This window comes from Pongo abelii, chromosome 12 (genome assembly GCF_028885655.2).
Source record: "Pongo abelii isolate AG06213 chromosome 12, NHGRI_mPonAbe1-v2.0_pri, whole genome shotgun sequence".
Taxonomy (NCBI): Eukaryota; Metazoa; Chordata; class Mammalia; order Primates; family Hominidae; genus Pongo; species Pongo abelii.
The window spans coordinates 63,838,326-63,856,993 of record NC_071997.2 but is presented as its reverse complement, the minus strand read 5'-3'; the positions used below and the strand labels follow the sequence as shown (position 1 = coordinate 63,856,993).

The 18,668-nt window shown below is 34.6% G+C and overlaps 1 protein-coding gene across 12 annotated transcripts in view; it reads left to right on the top strand.

Moving 5' to 3' along the window:
* APLF (aprataxin and PNKP like factor) overlaps positions 1-18,668 on the top strand; it is a 110,374-nt gene that overhangs the window by 41,415 nt on the left and 50,291 nt on the right. For all 12 annotated transcript variants that reach the window (XM_009237226.3, XM_054546059.2, XM_009237225.4 and 9 more), the window contains 3 exon segments: positions 3,923-4,070; positions 4,391-4,523; positions 17,607-17,788. In XM_009237226.3, coding sequence (XP_009235501.2) covers positions 3,923-4,070; positions 4,391-4,523; positions 17,607-17,788 — 463 coding nt within the window.

Genomic DNA, 18,668 nt, shown 5'->3' with positions numbered 1-18,668 from the left:
GACATAGGCATAGGCAAGGACTTCATGTCTAAAATACCAAAAGCAATGGCAACAAAAGCCAAAATTGACAAATGGGATCTAATTAAACTAAAGAGCTTCTGCACAGCAAAAGAAACTACCATCAGAGTGAACAGGCAACCTACAGAATGGGAGAAAATTTTTGCAATCTGCTCATCTGACAAAGGGCTAATATCCAGAATCTACAAAGAACTCAATCAAATTTATTAGAAAAAAACAACCCCATCAACAAGTGGGTGAAAGATATGAACAGACACTTCTCAAAAGAAGACATTTATGCAGCCAACAGATGCATGAAAAAATGCTCATCATCACTGGCCATCAGAGAAATGCAAATCAAAACCACAATGAGATACCATCTCACACCAGTTAGAATGGTGATCATTAAAAAGTCAGGAAACAACAGGTGCTAGAGAGGGTGTGGAGAAACAGGAACACTTTTATGCTGTTGGTGGGACTGTAAACTTGTTCAACCATTGTGGAAGACAGTGTGGCGATTCCTCAGGGATCTAGAACTAGAAATACCATTTGACCCAGCCATCCCATTACTAGGTATATACCCAAAGGAATATAACTCGTGCTGCTATAAACACACATGCACACGTATGTTTATTGCAGCACTATTCACAATAGCAAAGACTTGGAACCAACCCAAATGTCCACCAATGATAGACTGGATTAAGAAAATGTGGCACATATACACCATAGAATACTATGCAGCCATAAAAAATGATAAGTTCATGTCCTTTGTAGGGACATGGATAGAGCTGGAAACCATCATTCTCAGCAAACTATCGCAAGGACAAAAAACCAAACACTGCATGTTCTCACTCGTAGGTGGGAATTGAACAATGAGGACACTTGGACACAGGAAGGGGAACATCACACACCGGGGCCTGTTGTGGGGTGGGGGGAGGGGGGAGGGATAGCATTAGGAGATACATCTAATGTAAATGACGAGTTAATGGGTGCAGCGCACCAACATGGCACATGTATACATATGTAACAAACCAGCATGTTGTGCACATGTACCCTAGAACTTAAAGTATATTAAAAAAAAAAAATACAAAAAAAAGAAAGTGAAAAGACAACCACAGAATGAGAAAATATTTGTAAATCACATATAACAGACTTATATTCAGAATATCTCAAGAATTCTCAACAATGCAAAGGCAAACAACCCAATTTTAAAATGCATAACTGATTTGAATAGACATTTTTCCGAAGAAGGTATACAGGTGGTCAGTAGAACATGAAAAAATGTTCAACATCACTAGTCACAGGGAAATGCAAATTAAAACCGCAATGAGATACCACTCTACCTCTACTAGGAAAGCTATCATCAAAAATATAATAAGTGTTGGTGAGGTTGTAAAGAAACTGAACTATTGTACATTGTGGTGGGATTATAAAATGGTATAGCCTCTTTGGAACATATTCTGGCAGTTCCTCAAAAGTTTAAACATGGAATTACTATGTGGCTCAGCATTTCCACTCCTATGTATATACCCAAAAGAATTGAAAACCTATGTCCACATGAAAACTTGTACATAGATGTTCACAGCAGCATTATTCATAATAGCCAAAAAGTGGGAATAACTCAGCTGTCCAGCAACTGTTGAATAGATAAACAAGTATTGTATAGTCATACAGTAGAATATTATTTGGCCATAAAGAGGAATGAAATATTTACATATGCTACAACACAGATGAATCTTGAAACATTATGCTAAGTGAAAAAGCTAGACATGAAAGACCACATACTGTATTTCATTTATATGAAATATGTAGAAAATGTGATCTATGGAGACAGAAGGTAGATTAATGGTTGCCAGGAGCAGGAGGAAGAGGCAATAGGAAGAGACTGCTAATGCATATGGAATTTCTTTTTGAGGTGTTGAATATGTTCTAAAATTAGATATTGGTGATAGTTGCACAACTCTGTTAACATACTAATAACCACTGGATAATACACTTTAACAGGATGAATCTTATGGCTATATGGATTATTTTTCAATAAAGCGATTATAAAAAAGAATAACTCAATTACCTTTACTAGACTACATTTAACTTTCCCAGTTTTAATTTTTTATTTAAAATATTCTGTAATGATGCTTTATAAATCCTGTGATAGTTGATTACTCATAGACGTATTTGAAGATAAAATAAAAATATCACAGTGACAGTGTTTGATATTTAAATAAATGTGTAATAGAATAATTTGTACTTGTACTTTTTTGAATGAAATGTTAAATAGAATTTTGTTCTGAGATTTTTTTTGTTATTACATTTATTGTGGGTAACTATTAATAAAAATTACATATGGACTATAGAGTGTATATGAATTCATCTCAGACTTATGCCACAATAGAAAATAAACTAGAAATGGAATTGTTACTTAATTCCTAATACTATAAATTGTGAAAAACCATCACACTACTCTTGAATGTTTCTTAATATTTTTCGTGTTAAATATTAAGAAAACTTGAAAAGAATTATAATTTGGAAGTACATCTGTAACCTATGAGTAAAACGGGTCTGGGTATTGTAGTGGAGTGAACTTTCATAGCTAGGACAATCAGACATTTCCAAGATATGTCTCCAGCACCTGGCACAGTGTCTGACACACAGTAGAAGTTTTAAAAATATTGATTGAATGAACAAAAAATGTGACGCTGCATAGTAACTTACTCTAAGTAAATTTTCTCTTTTGGCTGATTCTTGCCATTGACATTGAAGGCTGCCTTTGAAGGAGATTATTCCCTGTATAAGAAATACTAAAACGAACAAATAAAACAAGCAGTTAATTAGACTTTTCTCAGCTAGACACACTTCTAAAATCTTATATCTTTAGTTTTTAAAAATTCACGTTTAATGAGGACAATTTACATACAGTAGAATTCATCCCTTTTAAATGTGCAATTCAATGCACTAAAAATGATAATATAGTCATTTAAAATACTGCTAGAGTGAGATATAGAACATTTCCATTTCCCCACATGTTCTCTCCTGGCTCTTTGTAGTCTGTCCCTTCACTCCACCCCCAATCCTTGGCAACCATTAATATGATTTCTGTCCCTGTAACTTTACCTTTCAGGATGTCATATAAATGGAGTAATACAATATGCCTTTTGTGTCTGGCTTCTTTCACTTAGCAAAATGCCTTTGGGATTCATCTATATTCTTGCACACATCAGTAGTTCAGTCCTTGTTATTTCTGAGTAGTATTTCATCTATAGTTTCAAATTTTCAAAAAGACAAATTTGTTGGATCATGTCTATGCATACGTAAGTATTAATAACCCAACAACTTTGGATGACCTTACTGTATATTGCAGGAATATGAGGTAATTGGTTCTGCTGGCATGTCCCACATGTGACCATGGGTGTTCCTGTTCCAGAACATTTAGCTTGCAGCTATACTACAAGTTTGGGGATATTTCATAAGTAGTTCTTTAATACTTCCCTGAACTTCAGTAGCAGTTATGTGTCAACTTAAACTCAGGATTTTATTTATTTTTTCTCCAAATGTCTAACTAGCTTAGCTGATGCCCTTGCAGTTTACATTATCTCTCTAGCGGCTGGGTGGTGATCTTAACTTTTGTGGACCATCTGGACAAATATTAAATAAAGAGCTCTTAAGCCTTGAGAGAGATGGCTGCCACACATCTCAAAAATAACTGTGGTTTCTAGGCCCATGATTTGGAAAGATTGATGTATTTTATGGCAATACAGCAGGTGGGAAATAACATATTCTAGTCTATATATTTTATTCTAGTATACTATAATCTGCTTTTTTTGTTTTTGCTAAGTCTGAGAAAAAGGACATAACTTAGATGTAGTTCTAAGGCAGCAGAAGTGTGTTAAATTTAAGATTAAAGACAAGTTTCTATTTTATCTTATAGAAACAGTCAAATGCTTGATGAAGATAATAAATTGAATGAAACACCAAAATCCCCCGTGATTAATTTACCTCATGAGACTACTGGTGCCTCACTACTGGAAGGAAGCAAAGAAATAGCCAAGACCCGGATGACTCCCACAAATAGTGTGGTGAGGAATTTGATATCTCATCCATTTATAACATGTTCTTCAAATTATTATGAAGGCAGAAAAGACAACTGAAATTAGGCCTATTGTGACAATATTGCCAGCATTTATCTACTTTTGCTGATTTTAAGTTAAGCTCTAGAGAATATGGCAGTAATCCAACAGTTAAACTAGTAGAAATAATTTCTTTGTTCAAGAAATTTTATGAACTCAGTCTACAGTTGCATATGGGTATTTTAATGGTAGTATTCTGCAAAGCAAATATTTTGCAAATTCATTCAAGATGTGTGATTATTTTTAGTAATTTATAGGTGTCTTTTTAGTCTTTCCTAGGTGAAAATAGAGACTGCAGTAAGCAGCAGCCAATCCTTGCCGAGAGGAAAAGAATCCTTCCAGCTTGGATGTTAGCAGAACATTTAAGTGATCAAAACCTTTCAGTACCAGCAATCAGTGGAGGTAGGTTTTTGTTTCTACTAATGCTGACTTTCAAGAAAACATTAAACAGAATTTGAAAGTTTTTCTGAAGAAAAACTATAAACTAGTTCTATAGAGATAGAGTAGAGGTTGTGTAAGTGTATAGCTTAGCCTAGTTTTTTTTTAGTTGTGAACATGAAGTTTAATTTAAAACATAGGCTATTTATGCCATTTATCAAATACCACCCTAATTTTTTTTCATTTAACAAGTGCTATTATGTGCTAAAATTATATTAATAAAGACTTCCAAACAAACCTCTTGGTGCTATGTCTAGGATAAAAGGCCAGCACAATAAGAGTGTTTAATTCGATTTTTATTTTTTTTCTTTTTCTATTCTCTGCAAATGTATATATTTTTATTATTATTATTATACTTTAAGTTTTAGGGTACATGTGCACAACGTGCAGGTTTGTTACATATGTATACATGTGCCATGCTGGTGTGCCACACCCATTAACTCATCATTTAGCATTAGGTATATCTCCTAATGCTATCCCTCCCTGCTCCCCCCACCCCAGAACAGTCCCCAGAGTGTGATGTTCCCCTTCCTGTGTCCATGTGTTCTTATTGTTCAATTCCCATCTATGAGTGAGAACATGCGGTGTTTGGTTTTTTGTCCTTGCGATAGTTTACTGAGAATGATGATTTCCAATTTCATCCATGTCCCTACAAAGGACATGAACTCATCATTTTTTATGGCTGCATAGTATTCTATGGTGTATATGTGCCACATTTTCTTAATCCAGTCTATCATTGATGGACATTTGGGTTGGTTCCAAGTCTTTGCTATTGTGAATAGTGCCGCAGTTAACATACATGTGCATGTGTCTTTATAGCAGCATGATTTATAGTCCTTTGGGTATATACCCAGTAATGGGATGGCTGGGTCAAATGGTATTTCTAGTTCTAGATCCCTGAGGAATCGCCACACTGACTTCCACAATGGTTGAACTAGTTTACAGTCCCACCAACAGTGTAAAAGTGTTCCTATTTCTCCACATCCTCTCCAGCACCTGTTGTTTCCTGACTTTTTAATGATCACCATTCTAACTGGTGTGAGATGGTATCTCATTGTGGTTTTGATTTGCATTTCTCTGATGGCCAGTGATGATGAGCATTTTTTCATGCGTCTGTTGGCTGCATAAATGTCTTATTTTGAGAAGTGTCTGTTCATATCCTTTGCCCACTTTTTGATGGGGTTGTTTGTTTTTTTCTTGTAAATTTGTTTGAGTTCATTGTAGATTCTGGATATTACCCTTTGTCAGATGAGTAGGTTGCGACAATTTTCTCCCATTTTGTAGGTTGCCTGTTCACTCTGGTGGTAGTTTCTTTTGCTGTGCAGAAGCTCTTTAGTTTAATTAGATCCCATTTGTCAATTTTGGCTTTTGTTGCCATTGCTTTTGGTGTTTTAGACATGAAGTCCTTGCCTATGCCTATGTCCTGAATGGTGTTGCCTAGGTTTTCTTCTAGGGTTTTTATGGTTTTAGGTCTAACATTTCAGTCTTTAATCCATCTCGAATTAATTTTTGTATAAGGTGTAAGGAAGGGATCCAGTTTCAGCTTTCTACATATGGCTAGCCAGTTTTCCCAGCACCATTTATTAAATAGGGAATCCTTTCCCCATTTCTTGTTTTTCTCAGGTTTGTCAAAGATCAGATGGTTGTAGATATGCGGCGTTATTTCTGAGGGCTCTGTTCTGTTCCATTGGTCTATATGTCTGTTTTGGTACCAGTACCATGCTGTTTTGGTTACTGTAGCCTTGTAGTATAGTTTGAAGTCATGTAGCACGATGCCTCCAGCTTTGTTCTTTTTGCTTAGGATTGACTTGGCAATGCAGGCTCTTTTTTGGTTCCATATGAACTTTAAAGTAGTTTTTTCCAATTCTGTGAAGAAAGTCATTGGTAGCTTGATGGGGATGGCATTGAATCTATAAATTACCTTGGGCAGTATGGCCATTTTCACGATATTGATTCTTCCTACCCATGAGCATAGAATGTTCTTCCATTTGTTTGTATCCTCTTTTATTTCATTGAGCAGTGGTTTGTAGTTCTCCTTGAAGAGGTCCTTCACGTCCCTTGTAAGTTGGATTCCTAAGTATTTTATTTTCTTTGAGGCAATTGTGAATGGGAGTTCACTCATGATTTGGCTCTCTGTCTGTTATCGGTGTATAAGAATGCTGTGATTTTTGTACATTGATTTTGTATCCTGGGGCTTTGCTGAAGTTGCTTATCAGCTTAAGGAGATTTTGGGCTGAGATGATGGGGTTTTCTAGATATGCAATCATGTCATCTGCAAACAGGGACAATTTGACTTCCTCTTTTCCTAATTGAATGCTCTTTATTTCCTTCTCCTGCCTAATTGCCCTGGCTAGAACTTCCAACACTATGTTGAATAGGAGTGGTGAGAGAGGGAATCCCTGTCTTGTGCCAGTTTTCAAAGGGAATGCTTCCAGTTTTTGCCCATTCAGTATGATATTGGCTGTGGGTTTGTCGTAGATAGCTCTTATTATTTTGAGATACGTCCCATCAATACCTAATTTATTGAGAGTTTTTAGCATGAAGTGTTGTTGAATTTTGTCAAAGGCCTTTTCTGCATCTGTTGAGATAATCATGTGGTTTTTGTCTTTGGTTCTGTTTATATGCTGGATTACATTTATTGATTTGTGTATATTGAACCAGCCTTGCATCCCAGGGATGAAGCCCACTTGATCATGGTGGATAAGCTTTTTGATGTGCTGCTGGATTCGGTTTGCCAGTATTTTATTGAGGATTTTTGCATCAATGTTCATCAAGGATATTGGTCTAAAATTCTCTTTTTTGGTTGTGTCTCTGCCCGGCTTTGGTATCAGGATGATGCTGGCCTTATAAAATGAGTTAGGGAGATTCCCTCTTTTTCTATTGATTGGAATAGTTTCAGAAGGAATGGTACCAATTCCTCCTTGTACCTCTGGTAGAATTCGGCAGTGAATCCATCTGGTCCTGGACTCTTTTTGGTTGGTAAGCTATTGATTATTGCCACAATTTCAGATCCTGTTATTGGTCTATTCAGAGATTCAACTTCTTCCTGGTTTAGTCTTGGGAGAGTGTATGTGTCAAGGAATTTATCCATTTCTTCTGGATTTTCTAGTTTATTTGCGTAGAGGTGTTTATAGTATTCTCTGATGGTAGTTTGTATTTCTGTGGGATCGGTGGTGATATCCCCTTTATCATTTTTTATTGCATCTATTTGATTCTTCTCTCTTTTTTTCTTTATTAGTCTTGGTAGCAGTCTATCAATGATTTTTAAAAATGCCAGATGAATTGATATACTTTCAAGTTTACTGATTCTTTTTTTTTCCATCTCTAATTTGCTGTTAAGTCTATCTAGTGAATTATTCATTTTAGTTATTGTACTTTTCAGTTTTGGAATTCCTCTTTGGTTCTTTTTTGTATAGTTTATGTTTCTCCGATGAGATTCCCCATTTATTCAATCATTTTGTGTATTTTTCTATAAGTCTTTGATCATATTTATAATAGCTGTGTTAAAGTCTGCATCTACATACAACTTTGCCATTTCAGACTTAGTTTTTATTGACTGCTTGTTTTCTTTTATGGGGTCACATTTTCCTGTGTATTCTGTGCCTAGTGATCTTCTATTGATATTGGATATTATGGATGATACATTGTAGAGGCTCTTGATTTTGTTATGTTCCTCTGAAGAAGTATTTTTGTTCTGATAGCAATTAATTTGGCTGGATTCAGAGTCTACCCTGTTTCCCCTGTTATGTATGGCAGCTGCAGTCTCTAGGTAGTTCTTTCACTTTCCAGCTGCTGCGTTTTTCTCTGGGTCCTTGGGCCCCATACAAATGTAGTTTAGGAGTCAGCCAAGAATTTGGGTCAAGTTTTTATGTAGGTTTTTGCTCTTACCCCTTCTGTGACTGCCTTCCCTCCAGGATTTTATCACTCACCTCTGCCTGTTCTCTTAGCCTCAAACTCTCTGCTCTGACCATTTAAACCAGTAAGGTTGCAGCTTTTTTCCACGTGTGACTTGGAGAAGGCCCTCAGGAAAAAAGTCACAAGTTCGCAAACTTTATAGGTTATAGTTAATTTTCAACCTTGACACTTCTCCAACTCTGCCTCTTTGTTCAATCTCCAGTGCCTACAGATAGTTTAAAAAATATTTTTTCCTGAATTTACAATGATTTTATTGGCAGTAATTAGTTTAGTTATGCTATTTTGCCATTTTACCTTGAACATTGTTTTTAAAAAATTAACAGCACAAATGAATACACATTTTAGTTGGAAAATTACTACTCTTAGTGCTTTGTGTATTCTGCACAGTGGTCATAGAAGTCTTCTAAAGTTTTGGATCAAATATATTATGTACAGAATGTATCTTATTTAATGCTGGTTTGGATTATACTAGGATCAAAGTGTTCTCTTGGGAAAAGTGCACTATACGTTATGTGTTAAGGGGCATGTGGTTTAATCTGGAGAATTTTCCAATCTAAGCCTAAGAATTTTGCAGTAAGTTATTCTACTACAGTTGTTTTCAGTTCTTCCCACCCCCACAATTACTTCATGTGTAATATATATATATATATATTTTTTGGCAATAACATCTCTGTATGTGTTGATCCTCAATTTGTAGGAAGGAAATGGGGAATCGTAGTGGGGAGGGGCAGACACTTTCCCTCGGTAGAATAATTTCTCTGATAAAGACTTAACTTGACCAAAAATTGGACCAATGTGAACTTGTCCCTGCAAACAACTCCTTTTATTTCAGAATTGTTTTGTACTGCAACTGCTTCTGTGCTACTGCTTATAATAATAGTTCAACATGTATTTCATTTCAAATATGTTTTCTTTCCCTTGGTAGATGTCCTACGTAAAATATGAAGCACATTTTTGGGCACTTCACTTTGAAAATACGAATGAGAGTAATTTGACATTGGTCTGGAATATCGCATGTTTACAATGTACTTAAAATGCTAAAGCTTCAAAATAAGATAGAAAAGTCTTTGGATTCAGGTAATCTTTTTATAAACTAAGACTGTGGGAGAAGTACTTTATAAGAACAAGATTAAGTTACTTAATTCCTTTAAAGACAGTTTAGTACTTTAAAACAGTTTAGTACCTGAATCCTGCTAATTAAAAGTTAAAACAATTAGACTTATTCTGTGGTGCTGTTTTTTTTTTAATTGTTTTGTTTGTTTAAGTAATAAATGATGGGGATCAATAGGCCAATATGAGAGACTTTTAAAAATTAATTCGCAGGATCCATTTTGGTATTCAGACATGGGTAACTTTCATATGTCTTTTGCAGCTTTAGGACCATAACTGTGGTTATTGGTCTTTATGTAGATTATCTGAAACTAACTTGATATTTTGGAACCTTTGGAATCATTAGGAACAGGACAAATAACATTAATTCACGTTATTTGACTTATCCAAGATCGTATAATAAATGCCAGAGCTGTAACTGAGACCTAGCTCTGACTAACTTTAAAGCCCATGTACTAAGGCATATCACTGTACAGCCGCCTAAATTTACTCTTTATATGTTTGGTTTTTGTTTGCCTTTTTTGATCTGCCCTTGCAATCTCTCCTGGATCATCTCTCAGTTTAAGTCTTTGTTTAATCCTTTATATGTAGGGGAATTTTTGCTGTTGTCAGGCTATCTTTTTCATTTTTCAGCCAATACAGTTTTTTATTATTATCATCATCATTATTTTATTTGTTTTTTTTTATTTCAACAGGTTTTTGTGAAACAGGTGGTATTTGGTTACATGGATAAGTTCTTTAGTGATGATTTCTGAGATTTTGGTGCACCCATTACCCGAGCAGTGTACACTGTACCCAGTGTGTAATCTTTTATCCCTCACTCCCTGACCCTTCCTCCCAAGCCCTCAAAGTCTGTGGCATCATTCTCATGCCTTTGCATCCTTATAGCTTAGCCCCCACTTGTAAATGAGAACATACAATGTTGGTTTTTCATTCCTGAGTTACTTTACTTAGAATAATGGTCTCCAATTCCATCCAGGTTGCTGCAAGTGCCATTATTTCATTCCTTTTTATGGCTGAGTAGTATTCCATGGTGTATGTATATATATAGAGAGAACAAATCTGGAGGCATCACATTTTATATATATAATATATAAAATTATATATATAATATTATATATAATATGTAATAATATTATATATATTATTATATAATATATAAAATATATAATATAATAAAATATATAATAATATAATGATATATAATATATAAAACAATATATATAATTTGACATTTTATATATATATGTGTATATATATATATATATATATAAAAAATGTCATATTACTCTCATTTGTATTTTCAAAGTGAAGTGCCCAAAAACATGCTTCATATTTTATGTGGGACATCTACCAAGTGAAAGAAAATGTATTTGAAATGAAATACATGTTGAACTATTATAAGCAGTAGCACAGAAGCAGTTGCAGTACAAAACGATTCTGAAAGAAAAGGAGTTGTTTGCAGGGACAAGTTCACATTGGTCCAATTTTTGGTCAAGTTAAGTCTTTCTTTTATCAGAGAAATTATTCTACTGGGGGAAAGTGTCTGCCCCTCCCCACTATGATTCCCTATTTCCTTCCTACAAATTGAGGATCAACACATACAGAGATGTTATTGACAAAAAAAAATTACACATGAAGTAATATATATAAATATATATATGTATCAGTTTCTTTATCCACTCATTGACTGATGGGCATTTGGGCTGGTTCCATGTTTTTGCAATTGCGAATTGTATTGCTATAAACGTGTGTGTAGGTGTCTTTTTCATGTAATGACTTCTTTTCTTCTGGGTAGACAACCCAGTAGTGGGTTGCTAGATCAAATGGTAGATCTACTTTTAGTTGTTTAAGGAATCTCCACACTGTTTTCCATAGTGGTTGTTCTATTTTACATTCCCACCAGCAGTGTAAAAGTGTTCCCTTTTCACCACATCCACACCAACATCTATTATGTTTTTGATTTTTAAATTATGGCCATTCTTGCAAGAGTCAGGTGATAATGCACTGTGATTTTGATTTACATTTCCCTAATAATTAGTGATGTTGATCATTTTTTCATATGTTTTTTGTCCATTTGTATATCTTCTTGTGAGAATTGTTTATTCATGTCCTTAGCCCACTTTTTGATGGAATTATTTGCTTTTTTCTTGCTGATTTGTTTTTTCTTATAGATTCTGGATATTAGTCCTTTGTCAGATGCATAGTTTGCGAAGATTTTCTCCCACTCTGTGAGTTGTCTGTTTGCTGATTATTTCTTTTGCGTGCAGAAGCTTTTTAGTTTAATTAAGTCCCATCTATTTATCTTTGTTTTTATTGCATTTGCTTTTGGGTTCTTGGTCGTGAAGTCTTTTCCTAAGCCAATGTCTAGAAGGGTTTTTCTGATGTTATCTTCTAGAATTTTTATGGTTTCAGGTCTTAGATTTAAGTCTTTAATCCATATTGAGTTGATTTTTGTATAAGGTGAGAGATGAGGATCCAGTTTCATTCTTTTACATGTGGCTTGCAAATTATCCCAGCACCATTTGTTGAATAGGGTGTCCTTTCCCTACTTTATATTTCTGTTTGCTGTGTCAAAGATTAGTTGGCTGTAATTATTTGGCTTTATTTCTGGGTTCTCTATTCTGTTCCATTGGTCTATGTGCCTGTTTTTATACCAGTACCATGCTATTTTGCTGGCTGTAGCCTTGTAGTACAGTTTGAAGTCGGGTAATGTGATGCCTCCGGATTTGTTTCTTTTGCTTATTATTGCTTTGGCTAGACTTGTTTTGGGCTGTCTTTTGGTTTCATATGAATTTTGGGATTGTTTTTTCTAGTCCTGTGAAGAATGATGGTGGTATTTTGATGAGAATTTCATTGAATTTGTAGATTACTTTTGGCAGTATGGTCATTTTCACAATATTGATTCTACCGATCCATAAGCATGTGATATGTTTCCATTTGTTTGTGTCATCTGTGATTTCTTTCAACAGTGTTTTGTAGTTTTCCTTGTAGAGGTCTTTTACCTCCTTGGTTAGGTATATTCCTGTTTTGTTTTTTGTTTTTGTTTTGTTTGTTTGTTTTTTTGCAGCTATTGTAAAAGGGGTTGAGTTCTTGATTTGATTCTCAGCTTGGTAACTGTTAGTGTATAGCAGTACTACAGATTTGTGTACACTGGTTTTGTATCCTGAAACTTTGCTGAATTCATTTATCAGTTCTAGGAGTTGTTTGGATGCGTCTCTTGGGTTTTCTAGGTATATAATTGTATCATCGGCAAACGGTGACAGTTTGACTCAGTGACAGTTTGACTCATTGACTCTTTACTGATTTGGATGCCCTTTATTTTTTCTCTTGTCTGATTACTCTGGCTAGGACTTCCAGTGCTATGATGAATAGAAGTGTTGAAAGTGGACAGCCAATATAGTTCTAATTTATTTTATTTTTTATGTCTCAGGTACTAGCTCTTGGATGTTGTCATGAGTTTCTTAGGCCTGGGCTAAATTTTTTTAAATGTCCATTAGTGATGGAGAAGTAAATATATTTAGGCAAAGGCTTTCAGAGTCTCCACTTTCTTGATCTCCAGTTATCTCTGTTCCTTCAGCCTTCCAGGCCACAAGACTAATCATAACTCTTAGGTTAGGATACTCCTGGTAGATTGAAAAAGGAGCTTTTGTATTTTCACTGGTATCATACTATTCTATAGAGCTCTTCTTCCTGCATCTTCTAAGCTACCAACATGAAGTTGTAAAAAATGGCACATGCTGATGAAGATTGAACTAGTCCCCATACTGTTTGGTTTGCATTTAATTTTGTACTGTGAATATTTTCACCATGGCAATTTGATGCAGATTATAAATATTGAGCATTTATACATTATTTTAATTGGACTACAGTTCAAAATGTACTACTTACATTTATGTAAAGTGCTAGTTATTCTGTTTACTTTGTTTCCAGCAACTTTGCCAAGTTATTTAATTTTAGTAGTTTTTGAACCTTATATTTTCTAGCTGTAGAATCATGTTATCTATAGAATTAGGATAATTTTGGCTCTTCTGATCTATCTACTGCTTTCTTTTCTTGTCTTATTAGCTGAACCCTATAAATTTTAAATAAAAATGGTTAAAATTGGTCTGTTCTTATTCCTGATTTTAATAGAAATTCTCTTAATATTTTAGTATTTTAAGGTTGGTATTAGATTCTGATAAATAGTCATATCATGTTTAGTATGGTTCATTTTATTTTTACTATTTTTTCAGGAATAACTTGAATTATTTAAAAATGTTTTAGTATAGAAATGGTTTTGCATTTTCATGTGTTAATGTAAGTAATGGTATTGGTAGATATCCTAATGTAATATACTATGCTTGTGTTCCTGGAATAAGTTCAATCTTATGATACCTTTTTATTTTTATACTCTGTTAGATTAAATTTGCTAATATTTGGTTTAGGACATCTCTTATCTATATTATGGTTAGTCCGTATTTTTCTTTATGTATGCCTTCTATGTGAGATTTTAATCTTAGAGCACTGAATTATTTCCATATATGGTCAGGGACAATTTGAATAATTGAAAAATTATGTTTCTTTGTGGAACTCTCCTGATCTGGGTGTGATGCCTGCTTTTAGTAGTTGATAATTCTGGCAGAGGAATAGGCAAGTTAGACCAGGAAAAAAAAAGAAGAATGAAACACCCAGAAACAGATAAAAAAATACATTTAATTTATAAACACATATCAGTTCAAACTGATGGGGAAAGGATATATTATTCAATAAATGATGTTGAGAAAATTGGCTCTCCATTTTGAAGAAAATAATGGTAAAGTACTACTTGATACCATATTCAGAAACAAATTTCTATTGAATTAATAGTCAATATAAAAATTAAAACAAGGCATTTGAAGAAAGTATGGGAAAAATATTTTGATTATGCCTGTACACTTTCTTAAGATGATAGGGAACCTGGAATCCTAAGGGAAAAACTGGTAGATTTACCTAAATAAAAAGGAAAAATACTTCTATGCAAAAGACACTGTAAATAAAGTCAGAGGCAAATAATAGCTTGCCAAACAATATACTGAGATATATTATCTACCACACTTATAAAAGTACGTTTTTAAAAAATTGTCTACTTAGTAACAAAAAAGATAAAACTCAGTAGAATTTTGGGCATTATGTGTGACATACTACAGAATAATAAATACACATAGTAACTATTACGACTTTACTATCAGGTAGGAAAATGTAAATTGAAAACAACTAGTTACCATTTTTTGTTCATTAACTTATCAACATTTAAGCAATTGATAATATCCACTGTTGGCAGAAAGGAGTATTATTGAACATTACTTGTGGAGGTATAAATTAGTATAGCCTTTCAAAGTCACTTGTAGTGTCTCTTAAATTTTTAAATATACAATACACTTTGATCCAGAAATTGCAATCCTAGGTATTTAAACCACAGAAATAATATTTGTACTTTTAGTCCTGTATATGTTTATGCATATGTATTTGTAGATATATTTGCTTAACCACAGGAAAAATTGAGAAATATACGCATGCAATAGTTAATATAGCTGTTTGGGAGTAGTTCCTGTAGAAGGTAAGATTGGATGGATGTATTTTTAATGATACATATTATATATATATAATTGAGCTATAGTTCATGTAGTATTAGTATAACTGCTCATATAAGTGCCATTGGTAATAGTTAAAATCAAGCTGTTTTGTATTAATAGTTAATTTCTTTTGTATTTCTATCATTTAACTGTACCTATTTTGGATTTCAGAAGAATATTTGCCATACCAGATATAAAGACTGTTGTCAGCCATTTTAAGCTATTCGTTTTTTATATACTCTTTGTGAAGAGCATCTTAATAATATCAAAATGGCTTCTCATGCAGAAAAAAAAAAATTAGCTCTAGTCCCTAGAGGTGGTTTATAGTAAAGAATTTGGAGTTTTGAAAAACTGAGTATTTTAAATATATATATTTTTTAATTTTAGAATTTTGGGTACATGTGTGACACTTGGAATATATAAACTACCATTTGTGTAGAAGCTGTTTCTTGTTTAATTTACTATAGTTCTTAGCACAATCAGCAATACCACTAGTTCAGTATGTCACTTGGTTTAATTCATAACTGTTACAACATTTGGTCATTTGTTGTACTAAGCTACTTAGTCCTATTAAGTCCTGTTTATGACAGTTTCCAAAAATGATATGAACTATTTTCTAATTCAGATTCATGATGAATATTTAAATAATTTAGTTAAAATTTAGTTATTAGAATAGTTTATGCCTAAGTTTGATAATATGGACAGTATTCCGTTGACATTTCTTTCCTGAACTTAATGAGGGAATGTTATTTCAGGCTACTTGAATGTCCTTTAGAACTGGACTAAGCAAACTACAGCCCATGGGCCAAATTAGGCCCACTGCCTGTTTTTGTAAATAAAGTTTTATTGGAACATGGCCATGGTCAGCCATATATGCATTGTCTGTGACTGCTTTCATGTTACAAAGGCAGAGTTGGGTAGTAGTGACAGACACTGTATGGCCCACAGAGTTTAATCTGTTTACTCTCTGGCTTTTTACAGAAAAAGTTTGCTAATCCCTGCTTTAGAACATGGAATAATGACTACAGATTGCTTTATATACCTATATCCTGGCTCTTAAGGGAATCTTTGGATAAATTGTTTATGTTCAAACTTCATTTAGTCAGAAATATTTATTGAGCATCAGTTTTGTGCTGGGCACAGTTGAAGGTACTGGAGACAAGGGAGGAACAATGAACAAGGCATGTAAAGTTTCTGCCTTCATGAAGACATCACTCTCAAGTAGAGGAGAAGGACAATTTACCATGGACGATTATGAATTTGTTAACAAAATACGATAGCATCTTAGGTTTGCCAACTGCATTAAACTTTGGGTATTTTATAGGATACAATGTCCATTGTTATTGAGATTTATTGACTTCATCAGCAAAGTGTGTAGAAGTCACTCTCCTGTTTGGGTTATTTTGGGTTTGCCTGTAATCCCAGCACTTTGGGAGACCGAGACAGGCGGATCACCTGAGGTGAGGAGTTCGAGACCAGCCTTGCCAACATGGTGAAACCCTGTCTCTACTGAAAATACAAAATTTAACCAGGCAGGGGACAGTGCACACGTGTAATACCAGCTACTTGGGAGGCTGAGGCAGGAGAACTGCTTGAACCGGGGAGGCAAAGGTTGCAGTGAGCCGAGATCATGCCACTGCACTCCAGCCTGGGTGACAGAGCAAGACTCTGTCTCGTTAAAAAAAAAAAAAATTAGCTTAAGTTTAGTTCCTCACTGTGGATGTTAGGGTTTAATAAGTAGTATATGTAAAGTTCATTGGATAGCTATAAGTCAGATTTTCTGTTAGAGAAATTCAATTCTACAATTAAAAAAATAACATGTATCAGGTACTCTGCTAGATGGTTTACATATCTTACTTCATTTACTTCTCCTAATAATTCCATGAATTATAATTCCCATTATCCAGATGATGAAACCAAAGTTCAGAAAGCTGTGATGAAATAAGGGATGGAGCCTCCATTGGCATTTCAGCCTGGTAGAATGCAGGGCTGGAGCTCTTGGCCATCTTGCTGCTTAATGCTTTCTGAGATTTGCACATAAGTGTTTCCAAGTTAGCATTACTGTAAATGGACCTTTAATCTTACTTGCCCTTTTATCCTTTTTATTTTTTTCTTTTCTTTTTTTTTTTTTTTTTAAGACAGAGGCTCGCTCTGTCACCCAGACTGGAGTGCAGTGGTGTGATCTCAGCTCACTGCAACCTCCACCTCCTGGGTTCAAGTGATTCTCATGCCTCTGCTTCCTAAGTAGCTGGGACTATAGGTGCACGCCACCACACCTGCCTATCTTTTGTATTTTCAGTAGAGACCGGGTTTCACCATGTTGGCCAGGCTGGTCTCGAATCCTTTTTCTTTTTTCTTTTTTTGGTATGGATTATTGACATTTGAAGATACAGAAGATAATTTTCTTCTTTTTCTTTGTGTGTTTAAGGTAATGTAATCCAGGGAAGTGGAAAAGAAGAAATCTGCAAAGATAAAACCCAGCTAAACACAACCCAGCAAGGAAGAAGGCAATTAATTTCATCAGAAAGTTCAGAAAATACATCAGCAGAACAATTCACAGGAGAAAAGCGCAAAAATACTGATCAGGAAGAGTCTATCATTTCATCCAAGGTGATTTTAAAAAATTCATTATTTGATTGTTTTTTTGTTAGGTGTTTTAGATAGAAATTAATCATATGCTATATAAGGAGAAATCAAAACTGCCTTTTATTGTTGAGTTTATGAAGACAAAAACTAGCCCAATTTTTTCAGACTTACTGAAAGTAATCTTTAATATAGTATTTGTGGAAAGTTAGAAATTTTCAGACTGGAAAAAAAAAGGAAGACCACTTGACTCTGGTCGTAGTTTGGCATCTCCATTCTGAAAACCTGGCTTCTCTTATTCCATTGGTTGTTCTCAGATTGCATTTAACCACCATTTTCTTGCTAAGTGTGATGAGAAAAACTAATTGATGGGATAGTTCTTAAGAACCTGTTGTAGGATCACTTCTGGGCTGACAGTATTTCTAGACCTTCTTTTCTCTTTCAGTTTTTGCTAACTCACTAGGATGGTTTGGCTGAAATACGCATTCTGTAACACTGGGTACTTAAAGAAAATGAGGACTATTTATTGGAAGTACTTAAAAAGAGAGAGAAAGATAGATAGAGATGGCCCCAGGACAGAAAGTTCAGGCATGCTTCCTCTCTAGCGAGAGATAGCTTATGATGACAGTTTTCATGATCCTTGTAGTCCCATGGCTGAGCTCTGTGGATCCCTGTCTTAGTCTCAGGGAAAAACCAAAGGAAGAGGATTGGTCATGGAAGACTGTGCACCAAAATGATTGAAATGCCAACATCTACGTTAGAAGTTAGTCTTCGAATATATTCTCCTCACTCCTACCCTCTCTGCCAGAGAGAGGAACCAGCTTCTCACTGGAGCCTGTCTTCCAGCTACAGAAGTGGGGCCTGGTCACTATACACTCAATTCCTTTGCTTTTTTTTTTTTTTTTTT